The 17,765-nt window shown below is 46.1% G+C and overlaps 1 protein-coding gene across 2 annotated transcripts in view; it reads left to right on the top strand.

Moving 5' to 3' along the window:
* Window positions 1-9,688, top strand: part of ints4 (integrator complex subunit 4) — a 100,753-nt gene extending 91,065 nt beyond the window's left edge. For both annotated transcript variants that reach the window (XM_072262554.1, XM_072262555.1), the window contains 4 exons: window positions 2,716-2,875; window positions 5,768-5,911; window positions 6,507-6,627; window positions 9,141-9,688. In XM_072262554.1, coding sequence (XP_072118655.1) covers window positions 2,716-2,875; window positions 5,768-5,911; window positions 6,507-6,627; window positions 9,141-9,340 — 625 coding nt within the window. In that variant the 3' untranslated portion in view covers window positions 9,341-9,688. The remainder of the gene's footprint in view (window positions 1-2,715; window positions 2,876-5,767; window positions 5,912-6,506; window positions 6,628-9,140) is intronic.
* The last annotated feature ends 8,077 nt before the right edge of the window (window positions 9,689-17,765 follow it).

Consider the following 17,765-nt stretch of genomic DNA (forward strand, 5'->3'; position numbering starts at 1 on the left):
ATGACTACCCTCACGACATTGTTTTGTAGATGTGTAACTATACATCTCAAGCTGTAAGTTCAAACTTCCCCAGCAGCTCTGAGGGGCACCACGGTAAAGCAGCATTTAATGCAACAATATTAGAGCTTGGGGAGTACAGCGTTCATTCCAATGCTGTCTGCAAGGAGTTTGTATGTCCTCTCCGGGACTGCATGTTGCAGGTGTTCTGGCTTCCTCCCACAGTCCAAAGACGTACCAGTTAGTAGTTAATTGGTGATTGTAAATTGTCCTCTGATTAGGCTAGGGTTAGATGGGTGAGTTGCTGGGCAGTGCGACTTGTTGGGCAGGAAGGACCTGTTCCGTGCTTTACCTCTAAATAATCACTTCCACCCTCTGCCTCAATAAAGCAGCCAGTATAAACAAAGACCCCACCCACCTGGTCGTTTCTTCTTCAACCCCTCCCATTAGGCAGAAGAATCAAAAGCCTAAAAGCATGTACCACCAGGCTCAAGAAGAGCTTCAGTCTCACTGCTGTGAGACTCTTGAACAGACCTCAAGTGTGATAAGCTTTGCTCTTGATCTCATGATCTACCTCGTTAAGATCTTGCACTTTATTGTCTGCCTGCACACTTTATTCTGCATTGTTAATGTTTGAACTCAGTATACTGTGCAATGATCTGTATGAACAGTATGCCAGACAAGTGGGCAGCGTTGTACTGTAGTGGTTAGCACAAGGCTTTACAGCACCAGCGACCAGCACTCTCTGTAAGAAGTTTGTACATTCTCCCTGTGACCACATTGGTTTTCTCTGGGTGCACTAGTTTCTTCCAACAGTCCAAAGACGTACTGGTTAGTAGGTTAATTGGTCATTATAAATTGTCCTATGATTAGACCAGGGTTAGATCAGGGGATTACTGGACAACACAGCTCAATTGGCCAGAAGGGCCTATTTGGTGCTGTAACTCAATAAATAACAAGCTTTTCAGTGTACCTTGTACTTGAAATCAATTCCAATCCATCTCCCCGATATCGAATGTAGATGGGGGAATCGCTTTGTCAAGGACCTTCGCTGTGTCTGCTGCAGAAGGCTGGATTTCCTGTTCCCTTTCTGATATGTCTGCCTATGGCCTCCTCTACTGCCATAAGGCAGATCCAAATCCAGGGAATAGGTTGCAGGAAAACTACGGGTACAGTAGGTCTACCACATCAGTGATCTGCTCATTGTTTGACTGAGGTGTCAAAGGAGCCAGTGGTCGGGCCAGAGAAGGAGAAGTTGACTCTCAGGTCGGAGAGGGAGAAGCCAGCGGTCGGGTCAGAGAAGGGTTACCTGGCGGTCGGGTCAGAGAAAGGGAACCTAGCGATCGGGTCAGAGAAGGATAAGCTGGCAGTCAGGTCGGAGAAGGATAAGCCAGTGATCGGGCCGGAGAAGGATAAGCCGGTGGCCGGGTTGGAGAGGGAGAAGCTGGTGGTCAGGTCGGAGAAGGATAAGCCCGTGGTTGGGCCGGAGAAGGATAAGCCGGTGGCCGGGTTGGAGAGGGAGAAGCTGGTGGTCAGGCCGGAGAAGGATAAGCCCGTGGTCGGGTTGGAGAAGGATAAGCTGGTGGTCAGGTTGGAGAGGGAGAAGCTGGTGGTCAGGTCGGAGAACGATAAGCCAGTGGTTGGGCCGGAGAAGGATAAGCCGGTGATCGGGTTGGAGAGGGAGAAGCTGGTGGTCAGGCCAGAGAAGGGGAATCCGGCAGTCGGGTCAGAAAGGGTTCAGAGGAGCTGACCTGCAGCTACTCGAAGACATGGGAGTTGGTGCGCGAAAGCAGAGTGTAGTGTAACTGTGTGTGACCTGTCTTGACCGTTTTTCTTGCGACCAGAAGACCCTGTTGGACATTGATAATTTAAGATTCTGTAGCCCTGTTTCCCTTGTTTGGTGGTGAGACAGGTGGCAAGGCAGCAGCGTGGCTTCAGTGACTAACCCTACATTGCACACCTTCAGAATGTGGGAGAAAACCGAAGCACCCAGACAAAACCCATTGCGATCACAAAGAGAATATACTAACTGCTTACAGACAGTGGCAGAATTGGATCCCAATCTTCCTATCACTAGTGATGTATAGCAAGAAGCTAACCACTATACTACTGAACTGTCCTAGCTTCTACCCTTGCTCCTGGCAGCATGTCCCTTACACCTACCACTCTCTGTGAAAAATCTCTGCATATCTCTAAATTTTCCCCCTCTTGCTCTACAGTACAGACTATGACATCTCTGCTTGCTTGCTTGCTTAGTTAAGCCCTTCAGCCCTACCGGGGCGTAGGCCAGTGACAGTAGCTCGCCTGGGCCAGTCTTTCATGTTGTCTCCAGGTATAGCCCACCTTCTTCGTGTATCCTTCCTCTCCCAGGGCTGGAGCTTCTGGTGTTTCTGAAAGTCTGGGTTTTTACAGGATGGGGTTACTAGCAGCCAGGCTTGAGTCCGTCCAAGGTGAAGTTCTGACATCTCTGCCCTGGGGTGAAAAGATTCCAACCGTCCACCCTAATTTTTGCCCCTACAAGTTCTACAACTTTTGAGTTCTGGGGAGAGCGTACAAGTTACTTACTGACAGCAGTGGGAATTGAACCCCATCCAGTGGCTTCTGGCCCAGTAAAGCACTGTGCTACCCTGCTGCCCCAGGCAGGTGTGTTAGAGTTGAAGACTTTCCCCTTGCCGCGCTGAGTTTCTCTGTTAACCTCACCTGTAATCCCTCTCCCAGGTACTTTGCGGCAGAGCTGCAGCACCTACAGGAGAGCTTTGTGGAGAAGCTGCTGGACGTTCTGCCCAGGCTGATGGCCTGCAAGCCCATGGAGGTGGTGAAGATTCTGCAGACCACTCTTCGGCACAGCAACTTCATCCTGCTGAAGCTACCGGAGCAGGTACTGTTCATTCTCATAGAGCAGCTGAAGCAGGCCCTTCGGCCCATCTAGTCCATGTTGGCCTGGTCAGGTCGTAGAGCACTTCAGCACAGACGTGTGAGCCTAGTCATAGAGCCACAGAGTAGTGCGGTACAGGAACTGGCCCTTCGGCCTGTCTAGTCTATGCCAGACTGGTCATAGAGCACTGCAGCACAGAAACAGGCTCTTCTGGTCTGTGCCAGCCTGGTCAGAGAGTCAGAGAGCATTACACTGCAGAAACAGGCCTTTCATCCCATCTAGTCCATGCCAGCCTGGTCAGAGAGTCATAGGTCACTACAGTACAGAAGCAGGCCCTTCAGCCCTTCTTGTCTGCACCAGCCTGGCCTCCCATCTACCAACAACCAGACCACAGCATTCCATTACCCTCTCAACCAAGTAGAGTCACAGAGCTCTACAGTGCCTGTTTACTCCATGCCAAATTAGTATTCTGGCTAGTCCCATTCACCTATACCTGGACCATAGCCCTCCCTGCCTCTCCCATCCATGTACATATCCAAATTTCTTTTAAATGTTAAAACTTACCTCACATCCACCACTCCTGATGGCAGGTCATTCCACATTCTCACCACCCTCTGAGTGAAGGGGTTCCCCCTTGGATTCCCCTCAAACATTTCACCTTTCACCTTTAACCCATGACCTCTGTTTCCAATCTCACCCAACCTCAGTGGAAAAAGCCTGCTCGCATTTACCCTTCGTAGTTTTGTATATCTCTATCAAATCTCCCCTCATTCTCCTATCTCCGAGGAATCAAATCTAGCCTGTTCAACCTTTCCCTATACCTCAGCTCCTCACCGTACTTGTACATGTTCTCTGCACTCTTTCATTCTTATTAATGTCTTTTCTTGTATGTAGGTGACCAGAAATGCATTCAGTTTTGGCCTAAAATCAGAATTTAGGGAAACTGAAACTAAATTTGGAATTGACAGATTCCCGAGGGATACACAGTCTGTAGGTCTCTTGTTTAATGAAACGTAGAAGCTAAAAGACGTATGGGTTAGTAGGTTAATTGGTCACGCAGTGTAATTGGATGGCGTGGGCTCGTTGGGCCACAGGGGCCTGTTATTGCACTGTATCACTAAGTTTTAACCTGATGGCCATTGCTGGAAATCTCCAGTTGACAGCTGAATTACCTTGTGTACAGAAATCAAACCTCCACTTACTGATTGAGTAATTCTCAATCTCAGAGAATGTCATGATTCACTCTGTGGTGTTTCAAAGAAAGTGGTGCTGTCATTAACTCTATACAAGGAAATGGATGGAAATTCGTAGGCAGTTCTGACAGTCTGCTATAGAGTCAGGGCTGCCGTCCTGTGAAAATACATTCAAGGTTAGTTGTTATTTGTCATGCGTACATTGACACGTACAGTGAAACGTGTCACTTGGGTTCAGAGCAGGTTCACGAGAATGATCCTGCGAATGAAAGGGTTAACATATGAGGCGTGTTTGATGGCTCTGGACCTGTACTCACTGGAGTTTAGAAGAATGGGGGGAAGTTCTCACTGAAACTTATTGAATACTGAAAGGCCTCAATAGAGTGGATGTGGGTGAGTCTAGGACCTGAGAGCACAGCCTAAGAATAGAGGACATCTATTTAGAACAGAGATGAGGAAGAATTTCTTTAGCTGGAGGGCAGTGAATCTGTGAAATTCATCGCCACAGATGGCTGTGGAGGCCAAGTCATTGGGTATATTTAAAGCAGAGGTTGATAGGTTCTTCATTAGACCATAGATCATTAAGACATAGGGTTTGTATGTCTGCTCTGCCATTCCATCGTGGCTTATTTATTATCCCTATCAACCCCATTCTCCTGCCTTCACTCCGTAACCCTTGACATCCTTACTAATCAAGAACCTATCAACTTTTGCTTTAAATATACCCAATCTTATGCAAGATCATAACGAGGTAGATTGTGAGGTCAAGAATCCATCTTGTATAAGAGGTCCCTTTGAGAATCTGATGACAGAGGGATAGAAGCTATGTTTGAGCCTGGTGGTACGTGCTTTCAGGCTTTTGTATCTTCTGCCCAGTGGGAGAGGAGGGAAGAGGGAATGTCTGCGGTGGGTGGGTCTTTGATTATGTTGTCTGTTTTGTCAAGGCAGAGAAAAGTGTAGACAGATTCCTTGGAGGGGAGCTTCAGCTATGTCCACAACTCTCTGCAGTCATGTGCAGAGTAGTTGCCATACCAAACTGGTGTGATGCATCAATTAAAAACTGGTAAAGGTTGAAGGGGACATGTCAAAGTTCTTCGGCCCCACGATAATTTCTCCCTTTTCTTCTCCCCCACCCTCCTGCCTTCCTCTTCTCACTCACCAGATCACACTGTCTGCTTTCCGCTCACCTTTTGAATCTGGCTTCTATCCATTTCCCTCAACAGATAAAGGTTTTAAAAAAAGTTTAATGATGAGCTTTATTTGTCACATAAACATTACACAACCATACAGTGAAATGTGTGGATTGCATCTCTGACCAACACGGTCTGAGATGTGCTGGGGGCAGCCTGCAAGTGTTGCCGTTCTTCCAGCGCCAACGTAACATGCTCACAACTTACTAGCCCTAACTCTAACATCTTTGGCCTGTGGGAGGAAACCAGAGGATGTGGAGGAAGCCCACGCAGTCACAGGGAGAACGTACAAACTCTTTACAGACTGCGGCAGGAATTGAATCGTGATCAGTGACACTGTGAAGTGTTACACTGTCCGCTACGTGCAGCACTGCCCAATCTGCTGAGCTCCTGCAGCTCTTCTGTGCATTGTGCTGGATTCCAGTGTCTCCTCTTAAAATCAGACGAACGTTGAGTAGCATTCTGGAAGGTGTTCGAAGTGCTTACGAAACTGACCCTCTTTGTTTTGGTAGCTGCACAAAGCCTCGGCAACCATCATTGAGCCCACTGGAGAGTCAGACAACCCCCTACGGTTCACATCCGGCCTGGTGCTTGCCGTAGACGTGGACGCCACGTTGGAACATGTACAGGATCCGCAGTCCACCATTAAAGTGCAGGTAGGTCATCACGATCTGTTAAGGTAAATGACGCTGAAAGCACTCAGCAGGTCAGCCAGCGTCTGGAGTTAGTGTTTCGGGTCTTTTTGTTTCAGATTGCCAGCATCTGTAGCTTTTTGTTTGATTTTCAGTCACAATCAGTGAGGCATCTGTTAGAGGTAGCTGTAATTGCATATGTGCCAATTTATTTTGTACCGTCTATATCTAATAAAGTGGCAACTGCGTGTATACTTGTGGTTTCCTGTTGCTGTAGCTCAACCACTTCAAGGTTTGACGTGTTGCGTGTACAGAGATGCTGCTCTACACACCACTGTTGTAACGTGTGTTGCTGTCACCTTCCTGTCAGCTTGAACCAGTCTGGCCATCCTCCTCTGATCTCTCTCATTAACAAGGTGTTTTTGCCCACAGGACTGGCACTTACGGATCTTTTTTAGTTTTTTTGCACCATTCAGACGGTTGAATCTCTTTAATCTGTTCTATTATATCTGCTGGATTTTCGTCCATTTGAATACAAGTGTAAATGGACAATGGGAGGTGTCACAGTGTGTCCCTGTGTTGCTGCATGCCTGAGCTACCTGTGTTGTGTCACCTACAGGTCACCTATCCTGACGGCCAGGCCCACATAATCCATCCCAAACCAGCGGATTTTCGAAATCCGGGGCCTGGAAGACACAGGTTGATTACTCAGGTCTATCTTTCCCACACGGCGTGGACAGGTGAGAAACTAAACAGTTTCTGTACGAGGACTTGGGAGTCCTCGTGCAGGTTACCCTTAAGGTTAACCTCCAGGTTGAGTCGGTGGTGAAGAAGGTGAATGCAATGTTGGCATTCATTTCTAGAGGAATAGAGTATAGGAGCAGGGATGTGATGTTGAGGCTCTATAAGGCGCTGGTGAGACCTCACTTGGAGTACTGTGGGCAGTTTTGGTCTCCTTATTTAAGAAGGGATGTGCTGACGTTGGAGAGGGTACAGAGAAGATTCACTAGAATGGTTCCGGGAATGAGAGGGTTAACATATGAGGAACATTTGTCCGCTCTTGGACTGTATTCCTTGGAGTTTAGAAGAATGAGGGGAGACATAGAAAAATTTCGAATGTTGAAAGGTATGGACAGAGTGGATGTGGCAAAGTTGTTTCCCATGATGGGGGAGTCTAGTACGAGAGGGCATGACTTAAGGATTGAAGGGCGCCCATTCAGAACAGAAATGCGAAGAAATTTTTTTAGTCAGAGGGTGGTGAATCTATGGAATTTGTTGCCATGGGTGGCAGTGGAGGCCAAGTCATTGGGTGTATTTAAGGCAGAGATTGATAGGTATCTGAGTAGCCAGGGCATCAAATGTTATGGTGAGAAGGCAGGGGAGTGGGACTAAATGGGAGAATGGATCAGCTCATGATAAAGTGGCGGAGCAGACTCGATGGGCCAAATGGCCAACTTCTGCTCCTTTGTCTTATGGTCTTATGGTCTTAACAGTTTCATCAGAGTCCCAAACAAAGCAGGAATTGTTCTGCCTTAATGCCTTAGGGGATCTGGGGATATAGATCCATAATTCCCTGAAAGTGGCGTCACGAATGGAGGCTAATGTGCCAAAAGCTATCTTCAGAGGTCCTGAGGAGAGCTTTTGGCTTGTTGGCCTTCATAAATCAGAGTACAGGAGTTGGGATGTTATGTTGATGTTGTATAAGTCATAGGTGAGGTCAAATCTGGAGTTATTGAGTGCAGTTCTGTTCAGCTACTGTACCTGAGGAAAGATATTAATAAGGTTGGAAAAAATACAGAGAAAATTTACAAGGATGTTGTGGGAATTGATGACCTAAATTGCTGGAGGAAATAACAGGCAGGATAGACAGTGGATGTTAAGTACTTGGATTTTCAGGCCTTTGACATGAGGCTGCTAAACAAGATAAGATCCCATGGTACTACGGGAAAGATACCCGCATGGATCGAAGATTGGCTGACTGGCAGGAGGAGTGGGAATAAAGGAAGCTTTTTCTGATTGGCTGGCGGAGATTAGTGGTGTTAGTATCGGCACTGCTTGTTTCAACATTATACGTCCATGATCTGGGTGATGGGGCCAAGTTTGTGGACAATACAAAGATAGGTAGAGGGGTAGGTAGTGTTGAAGCAGAGAGCCTGCAGAAGGACTTGGGCAGATTAGGGGAATGAGCGAAGAAGTGGCAGATGGAAGGGTCATGTACGGTTATGCACTTTAGCAGTATAGAGAAATGTATGATCAAGCACTTTGGTAGAAGGAAGAAAGGTATGGACTATTTTCTAAATGGGAAACAAATTCAGAAATCAGAGGTGCAAAGGGACTTGGGAATCTTCATGTAGGATTCCCTAAAGCTAACTTGCAGGTTGAGTTGCTGGTGAGGAAGGCAAAATCAATGTTAGCATTCATTTCAAGAGGACTAGACAAAAAATAAAGGATGTAATTCTGAGACTTTGTAAGGCATTGATCAGACCGCACTGGGGGTATTGTGAGCAGCTTTGGGCCCCTTATCTGAGAAAGGATGCAGAGGAGGTTCATGAGAATGATCCCAGGAATTAAAGGGTTAATGGTTCTCGGCCTGTACTCGGTGAGGTTTAGAAGAAAGAGGCGGGGGAGGAGTCTCATTAAAACCTACCAAATATTGAAAGGCCTATATAGAGTGGACGTGAGGAGGATGTTTCCCATAGTGGGCGAGCCTAGGACCAGAGGGCACAGCCTCTGAATAGAGGGACATCCATTTAGAACAGAAATGAGGAATTTATTTAGCCAGAGATTGGTGAATCTGTGAAATCAATTGACACAGATAGCTATGGAGGCTAAGGGACTGGGTGTATTTAAGGCGGAGGTTGATATGTTCTTGATTAATTAGGGTGTCAAAGGTTACAGGGAGGAGGCAGGAGAATGGGGTTGAGAGGGATAATGAATCAACCATGATGGAATGGTGGAACCAGATTAGATGAGCCAAATGGCCCAATTCTCCTCCTACATATAGTGGTTATCAGGAAAGGTTGAAAAAGTTAGGATTTATTCCTTGAAGCATAGGAGAACGAAGGGAGGTTTGATAGAGGTATACAAAATTACGAGGGGTATAAATAGGGTGAATGCAAGCAGGCTTTTTCCACTGGAGTTGCGTGAGACTAGAACCAGAGGTCGTTTGGGCATCTCCCTCTGTGTGTACGTGTATGTATATGCCTGTTCCTGTGTGTACGTTAACACTTGGCCCTCTCCCTCTGCCCCACAGAGCCCTGCCAGGTGGGAGTCCGCTTGTTGCTGGCTTACAGTTCCAGTAAGAGCCAGGCAGCCAGCCCTAGCGCCCTCTCCAGACCAGCCTGGGGCGACAGCATGGACTCTTTACCGCAGGCAACCAATGTCATCGAGGGCACCATTAATCTCAGCAAGCAGGTCAAGGTCTACCTGATGCCCAAACCAGCCAGGCGATGAGGACCAACTTCTCTGCTGCCAGAGGACTCGTCTGATCCGGGGGAGACCAGAACACGGCACATTCCCTCAGCACCAACCGCACGGAGCTGGCAGATCAGGATGGTTTTGCGCATGAGGATATTAAGGAGTACACACTTTGCAAACTCTGAGGGTCAGGGGCGCCGGCAAATCCTGTACCCCACCATGCAGGAGAATGTTGTTCTAAGTTCCAATATGGCATCTGAACTTCCTAAACTCTGTACCACTGCAGTTAAACAGGACACTGTACAGCAGGAAGGAATTCCAAGCTTTTGGAATAATTAACTTTATTTTCTTACTGAAAGTTTGGTATAAACATATTCAAGATTCTTTGAGTGTGTTTGTTTGTTTATTTAGAGCTACAGCACAGTAACAGGCCTTCCCGGCCCAGCAAGCCCACACCACCCAGTTACACCCGTTTGACCAATTAAGCGACTTTGGGCTGCGGGAGGAAACCAGAGCTCCCAGAGGAAACCCACGCGGTCACGGGGAGAACATACAAACTCCGTACAGACAGCAGTGGGAACTGAACACTGAATACTGGCACCGTAAAGTGTTACACTAATGGCACTGCATACATATCTGGGGTAGAAGTGTCATGAGAATTAACTCTTATTGCAGAATTTATTACAAAATTCTAGTCATTTTTCCCCTTTCCCCTTTCCCCTTCTGCCATTCCCCACTCCCTTCTTACCCCTTCTCTTCTCATCTGCCTATCATCTACCCCTGGCTCCTCCTGCCCCCCTTTTCATTCTTTCATGGTCCACTCTCCTCTCCTATCAGATTCCTCCTTCTTCCACCTATCACCTCCCAGCTTCTCACTTCAGCCCCCAAAGGACCCAACATTTAAATAGACATTTGGACAAGTACATGGGTTCAGTTTAAAGTTAGCTTTGTCACTTGCACATGGAAAAAAAACAGTGAAATGCCAACGCATCATTTGCCTTCTTAACAAGACTGTCAACCCGCGCAGCAGCTTTGAGTGTCCTATCAACACGGACCCCAGATCTCTCAGATCCTCTACGCGCCAAGAGTCTTACCATTGGTGTTACACTCTGCCTTCAAATTGGACCTATCAAAATGAACCACTTCACACTTATCTGATTGAAGTCCATCTGCCACTTCTCAGCCCAGTTCTGCATCCTATTGATGCCCCACTGTAACCTCTGACAACCCTCCAGACTATCCATAACACCTCCAACCTTTGTGTCATCAGCAAACTTACTAAACCACCCTTAACTTCTCCATCCAGGTCATTTATAATCATATATCTCAATCACTTTCCTCTCCCCCCCCACCTTATTCTGGCTTTTTCCCCCTTTCCAGTCCTGATGAAGGGTCTGGGCCCAAATCATCAACTGTTTATTCCTCTCAACAGATGCTGCCTGACCTGCTGAGTTCCTCCAACATTTTGTGTGCGTTGCTCTGGATTTCCAACACCTGCAGAGTCTCTTGTGCAGATGAAGCTCCAACAGTTTATCTCTTCAGGGAAGCTGCCTGACCTGTAGAGCATTTATCATTGTTTTTATCTCAGATTCCCAGCAACTGCAGGTTTTTACTTTTGTTTCCAGCTCTCCTGATGGTCTTGCCCTTTCTAGGTCTTCGACAAACCTCTTGGAATTTTGTGTTGCTCCATGTCTGACCTCTCAACCATCTCCCTATTTATTTGCTACATCAATGCGGAAAGTGTGAAATGATTCACTTTGGAAGGTTGAATTTGAAGTCCGAATACAGGGTTGGCATTCATCAACCGTGGGTATAAGATCTGGTCAGACCCCACTTGGAGTACTGTGTTCAGTTCTGGTCCCCTCACTACAGGAGGGATGTGGATACTATAGAGAGAGTGCAGAGGAGATTTACAAGTATGTTGCCCGGATTGGAGGGAGTACCTTATGAGAATAGGTTGAGTGAACTTGGCCTTTTCTCCTTGGAGTGACGGAGGATGAAAGGTGACTTGATAGAGGTATACAAGATGATGAGGGGCATTGATCACGTGGATAACTGGAGGCTTTTCCCCGGGTTGAAATGGCTAACACGAGGGGGCATAATTTTAAGGTGCTTGGAAATAGGTACCGAGGGGATGTCAGAGGTAGATTTTTCACACAAGAGTGTGCTGGGTGCGTGGAATGCACTGCCGACGACGGTGGTGGATGCTGATACAATAGGGTCTTTTAAGAGCTTCTTAGATAGATACACAAAGCTTAGAAAAATAGAGGGTGATGCAGTAGGGAAATTCTAGACAGTTTTTAGAGTAGGCTACATGGTCGGCACAACATTGTGGGCCGAAGGGCCTGTAATGTGCTGTAGATTTGTATGAGGCTGCAAAAGGACTTGGACAGATTAGGAGAATGGGCGAGAAAGTGGCAAATGACTTAAATGTGCAGACCATTTTCTAAATAAGTAAAAAATCCAAAAATCTGAGATGGAAAGGAATTTGGAGTACTTGCATGTTGAGTTGGTGTTCGGGAAGGCAAATGCAATGTTAGCATCCATTTCAAGATGTCTAGAATACAAGAGCAGGGATGTGATGCTGAGGCTTCATAAGGCACTGGTGAGGCCTCACCTTGAGTATTGTGAACAGTTTTGGGCTCTTCATCTAAGAAAAGATGTGCTGGTATTGGAGAGGGTCCAGAGGAGGTTCACAAGGATGATTCCAGGAATGAAAGGGTTATCATACGAGGAATGTTTTGTGGCTCTCGGCCCGTACTCGCTGGAATTTAGAAGGATGATGTAATGTTGCAGCTATATAGGATCCTGGTCACGAGAGGTAATGTTGCAGCGATATAGGACCCTGGTCAGACCCTACTTGGAGTACTGCGCTCAGTTCTGGTCACCTCACTGCAGGAAGGATGTGGAAACCATAGAAAGGGTGCAGAGGAGATTTACAAGGATGTTGCCTGGATTGGGGAGCATGCTTTATGAGAATAGGTTGAGTGAACTCGGCCTTTTCTCCTTGGAGTGACGGAGGATGAATGGTGACCTGATAGAGGTGTACAAGATAATGAGAGGCATTGATTGTGTGGATAGTCAGAGGCTTTTCCCCAGGGCTGAAATGGTTAGCACGAGAGGGCATAGTTTTAAGGTGCTTGGAAGTAGGTACAGAGGAGATGTCAGGGGTAAGTTTTTTACGCAGAGAGTGGTGAGCGCGTGGAATGGGCTGCCGGCGACGGTGGTGGAGGTGGAAACGATAGGGTCTTTTAAGAGACTCCTGGATAGGTACATGGAGCTTAGAAGAATAGAGGATTATGGGTAAAGCCTAGGTAGTTCTAAGGTAGGGAGATGTTTGGCACAGCTTTGTGGGCCGAAGGGCCTGTTTTTTGCTGTATGTTGTCATGTTTCTCTAAGAAACCTTTCAAATGTGGAAAGGCCTAGACAGAGTAGATGTGAAAAGAGTGGGGCAGTGGAGGACAAGGGGGCATAGCCTCAGGATAGAGTGGTGTCCATTTAAAATGGATGCAGCGAAATTTTAGCCAGAGGATGAATTTGTTCCACAGGCAGCTGTGGAGGCCAGGTTGTTGGGTGTATTTAAGGTGGAGAGTGATTGGTCATGGTGTCAAAGGTTATGGGAAGAAGGCCGTGGAGTGGGGCCGAGGAGGGGAGAAAAGGATCAGCCATGATTGAATGGCAGATCAGGCTCGATGGGCCAAATGGCCTAATTCTGTTCCAATGTCTTATGACCTTATGATACTAGTTTTTATTTGTTTAGAGGGAGCACAATAGTATTGTGCAAGTACAAAAGAGTGATCAGGGAGGGGTAAGAGGGAGCAGAATGGGAAGGTTCATGGCTGGTTGGAGACACTGAAAGGATTCAGTAGAAACTCGATGGGCTGAATGGCTGATTCTGAGAGACTCCTGAATTGGTAGATGGATGATAGAAAAATGGAGAGATTAAGTTGGAGGGAGATGTTAGATTGATCTTGAAGTTAGGTTAAAAGGTGGGCACAATATAGTGAGCCAGAGGGCCCCCACTCTGCTGCAGGGATCTATGTCCTATCTTCTTAACGTGGACCATAGCACAGCACAGCATGGCCCTTTGGCCAACAATGTGTTTCTGACCTATCTAAACCCAATCCCATATCAATCTGACCCTTCCCCCACACAGCCCTCATTTTCTATCATCCATGTGCCTATCTAAGAGTCTGTTAAATATCCCTAATGTCTCTGCCTCTACCACCACCCCAGGCAGCATTCCACTGTGTAAATTCCCACCTCTGATGCCTCCTCTAATTTTCCCCTCATTCACCTTAAACAGACGTCCTTGGCTACTGGCCTTCGGGGTCCTGGGAATAAGGTGATTTCTGTCCACTCTATCTATGCCTCTCCATCTTAAACACCTCTGTCACATCTCCTCTCCTCTTTCACTGCAAAGAGAAACTCCCCAGCTCGCTCAGCACTCCCTCATAGGACATGTTCTCCAATTTTATTTTATTTAGAGATACAGAGCCCATCTGGTGATTCGAGCCGCACTGTCCAGCAACCCCTGACAACTCCAATTTCACCCGAACATAATCACGGGGCGATTTACAATCCCCAGTACAGCTCTGGCCTATGAAAGGAAACAGGAGCACTCAGAAAGTTCACACATTCCACAGGGAGGACGTGCAGAGACTCCTTACAGAGGACACCGAAAATTATCTCCAAATTCTAAAACCCTGAGCTATGCTACCATAGTCTCCTTCCAGGCAGCATCCTGGTACACCCTCACTCTCTCTAAAAGTTCCATACAAGTGCCAGTGAGGGTAGAAACAGGTAAAAGCGTGGATGAAAAGCTGGTGCAGGTGGCAGGGCCTCAGGTTCTTGGATCATTCTGGGGGAGGTATAACCTGTACAAAAGGGACACGTTGCACCTGAACCCGAGGGAAACCAATATTAGAGCTGTTGGGGAGGGTATAAACTAATTTGTCAGCGGGGTGGGAACCAGAGTGAAGGCACTCAGGATAGGACGGATGGTAAAAAAGTAAAGATAGCGTGCAGTCAGACTGTCAGGAAGGGCAGGTAGATGATAGGACAAAATTGCAGCCAGCAGGGTGAGTATCAGTTCATTAGCAATGCAGAATAAAAAAGGGTAGCAAATACAGTACTCAAAGTATGATATGGCAATGTATGGAGTATAAGAAATAAGGTAGATAATCTTGTTCCACTACTGTATTACAGATTCTCGGGTATGATGTTGTGGCCGTCACTGAACCATGGCAGAAGGATGGTTGTAGTTGGGAGCTGAATGTCCAAGGTTACACGTTGTATCGGAGGGGTAGGAAGGTAGGCAGAGGGGGCAGCATAGCTCTGCTGGTAAAAAAAATATCATCAAATCATTAGAAAGATCTGACATAGAATTGGAAAATTGAATCCTTAAGTTAAGAAACTGCAAGGGTAAAGGGACTCTGATGGCAGTTACATACGGGCCTCCAAATGGGATGTGGACCACAGATTACAATGGGAAAGAGAAAAGACATATCAAAAGGGCAATGTTATGATAGTCATGGAAGATTTTAACATGCAGGTAGTTTGGGAAGATCAGATTAGTAATGGATCTCAAGAAAGTGAATTTGTTGAATGCCTATGAGATGTTTTTTTTATATAGCAGTTTGTCATTGAGCCTGCAAGGGGATCAGCTATACTGAATTGGGTGTTATGCACTGAACTGGAGGTGATAAGGGAGCTTAAGGTAAAGGACCCTTAGGAGACAGTGATCACAATATGATTGAGTTCTACTTGAAATTTGATAGGGAGAAAGTGAAGTTTGATGAAACGGTATTTCAGTGAAGTAAAATAAATTACAGTGGTATGAAAGAGGAGTTGGCCAAAGTAAATTAGAAGGAGATGCTGGCAGGGCTGACAACAGAGCACCAATGGCTTGAGTTTCTGGGAAAAATGAGGAAGGTGCGGGATAGATGTATTCCAAAAGCAAAGAAATACTCAAATGGCAAAATAGTACAACTGTGGCCAACAAGATAAGTCAAAGCTAATTGTAAAAGCAAAAGAGAAGGCATACACCAAAACAAAAATTAACCGGTAAACTGAGGTTTGAGAAGCTTTCAAAAACCTACAGAAAACAACTAAATGAGTATTTTGCATCAGTCTTCACTGTGGAAGATACTAACAGTGTGCCAGGTGTTGAAGGGTGTGAGGGAAGAGAAATGAGTGCAGTGAGAACTAGCTGTAAAGATTGTGGAGGCAATAGTAATGATCTTTCAAAAATCATTTGACTCTGGCATGGCTCCAGAGGACTGGAAAATTGCAGATGTCAGCCTATGCTTTAAGAAAGGAGGAAGGCAGAACCAAGGAACTTACAGTCCAGTTAGCCTAACTTCAGTGGTTGGGAAGATGTTGGAGTCAAGTAGGATAGATAAAGGGGGTGCAGTGGATGTTGTATATTTGGACATTCAGAAGACTTTTGACAAGCTGCCACACATGAGGCTGCTTACCAAGTTAAGGCCCAATGGTATTACAAGTAAGTTACTGGCATGGTTAGAGCATTGGCTGATTGGTAGGAGGCAGTGGGTGGGAATAAAAGGATCCTTTTCTGGTTGGCTGCCAGTGACTAGTGGTGTTCCACAGGGGTCAGTGTTGGGACCACTTTTTATGCTGTGTATCAGTGATTTAGATGACGGAATAGATGGCTTTGTTGCCAAGTTTGAGATGATATGAAGATCGGTGGAGAGATGTAGTGTTGAGGAAACAGGTAGGCTGCAGAAGGACTTAGATTAGGAGCATGGCAAGAAAGTGGCAAATGAAATATAATGTTGGAAAATGCATGGTCATGCAAGTTGATAGAAGAAATAAATGTGCAGACTATTTTCTAAACAGGGAGAAAATCCAAAAAATCTGAGATGCAAAGGATCTTGGGAGTCCTTGTGCAGAACGCCTAAAGGTTATCTTGCAGGTAGAGTTGGCGGTGAGGAAGGCAAATGCAATGTTAGAATTCATTTCAAGAGGCCTAGAATATAAGCAACACGCACAACATGCTGGAGGAACTCAGCAGGTCGGGCAGTATCCGTGGAAACGAACAGTCAACGTTTCGGGCCGAGACCCTTCGTCAGGACTGATCCCTTCATCAGGACTGATTGGTAGGAGGCAGTGACTGGGAATAAAAGGATTCTAAAACATAAGAGCAGGAATGTGATGCTGAGGCTTTATAAGATATTGGTGAGGCCTCACCTTGAGTGTTGTGAACAGTTCTGGGCTCCTCATCTAAGAAAAGATGTGCTGGCATTGGAGAGGGTTTGGAGAAGGTTCAGAAGAGGTTCGCAAGGATGATTCCGGAAATGAAAGGGTGACCATATGAGGAACATTTAATAGCTCTGGGTTTGTACTCACTGGAATTCAGAAGGACGAGGGGGGATATCATTGAAACCTTTCGAATGTTGAAAGGCCTAGACAGAGTCGATGTGGAAAGGATGATTTCCATAGTGGGAGAGTCTAGGACAAGAGGGCACAGCCTCAGGATAGAGGGGTGTCCATTTAAAACAGAGATGCGGAGAAATTTCTTCAGCCAGAGGGTGGTGAATTTATGGAATTTGTTACCACAGGCAGCTGTGGAGGCCAGGTTGTTGAGCATATTTAAGGTGAAGATTGATAGGTTCTTGATTGGACATGGCATCAAAAGTTACGGTGAGAAGGCTGAGGGGAAAAATAAATCAGCCAGGATTGAATGGCAGAGCAGACTCAATGGGCCTAATTCTGCTCCTATCTCTTATGGTCTTATTGTTTATCCTTCCTATAATGAGGCGTCCCGAACTGAACACAATACTCATCTCTGCGCTGCAATGAGGCTGCGGCCTGCAACTAATTGGCTCCTGAATCAGCTACTGGCTTCGTGTCTGTGAGCTCACTTTGGTGAACTTCAGTACTGAATGTTATTTGCTTACTTTCATTATTGCAATTTGTTTTCTCTGCACAGCAGGTGTTTGACAGTCTTCTTGTTCATATGGGTTCCATTGGGTTTCTTTGTTTTGTGGCTGTCTGTAAGGAGACGAATCTCGAAGCTGTATATAGTATACATACCTAGATAATAAATGTACTTTGAACTTTGAATTAAGTGTGATAAAACCAGTCTTGATATGGACCAGGACACAATTGGGACTTGTTCTGGGACCAATATGGGTAAAGAATTCTGAAGACGAGCCTTCGATCAGAAACACTTAACTTTCCATTGTGATGCCTGAGCATCATTCCAGAGTTTTTAGATTTTATTTCATAATTTGTACTTGTCTAAAAGCAGGCAAATATCAAACATTTTCCCATTCTGGTACAAAATTCATTGACATGAAATATTGACAGGTGATGTCTAACCAGCTGGGATTTCCAGCAACAACTTCTTCTCTAAACATTACCGTTATTTGTCACATGTACAGCGAGATGCTTCGCGTGCAACAAATACCATCAGCGAGGATGTGCTGGGGGTAGC

Source organism: Mobula birostris, chromosome 7, assembly GCF_030028105.1.
Source record: "Mobula birostris isolate sMobBir1 chromosome 7, sMobBir1.hap1, whole genome shotgun sequence".
In the NCBI taxonomy this organism is placed as follows: Eukaryota; Metazoa; Chordata; class Chondrichthyes; order Myliobatiformes; family Myliobatidae; genus Mobula; species Mobula birostris.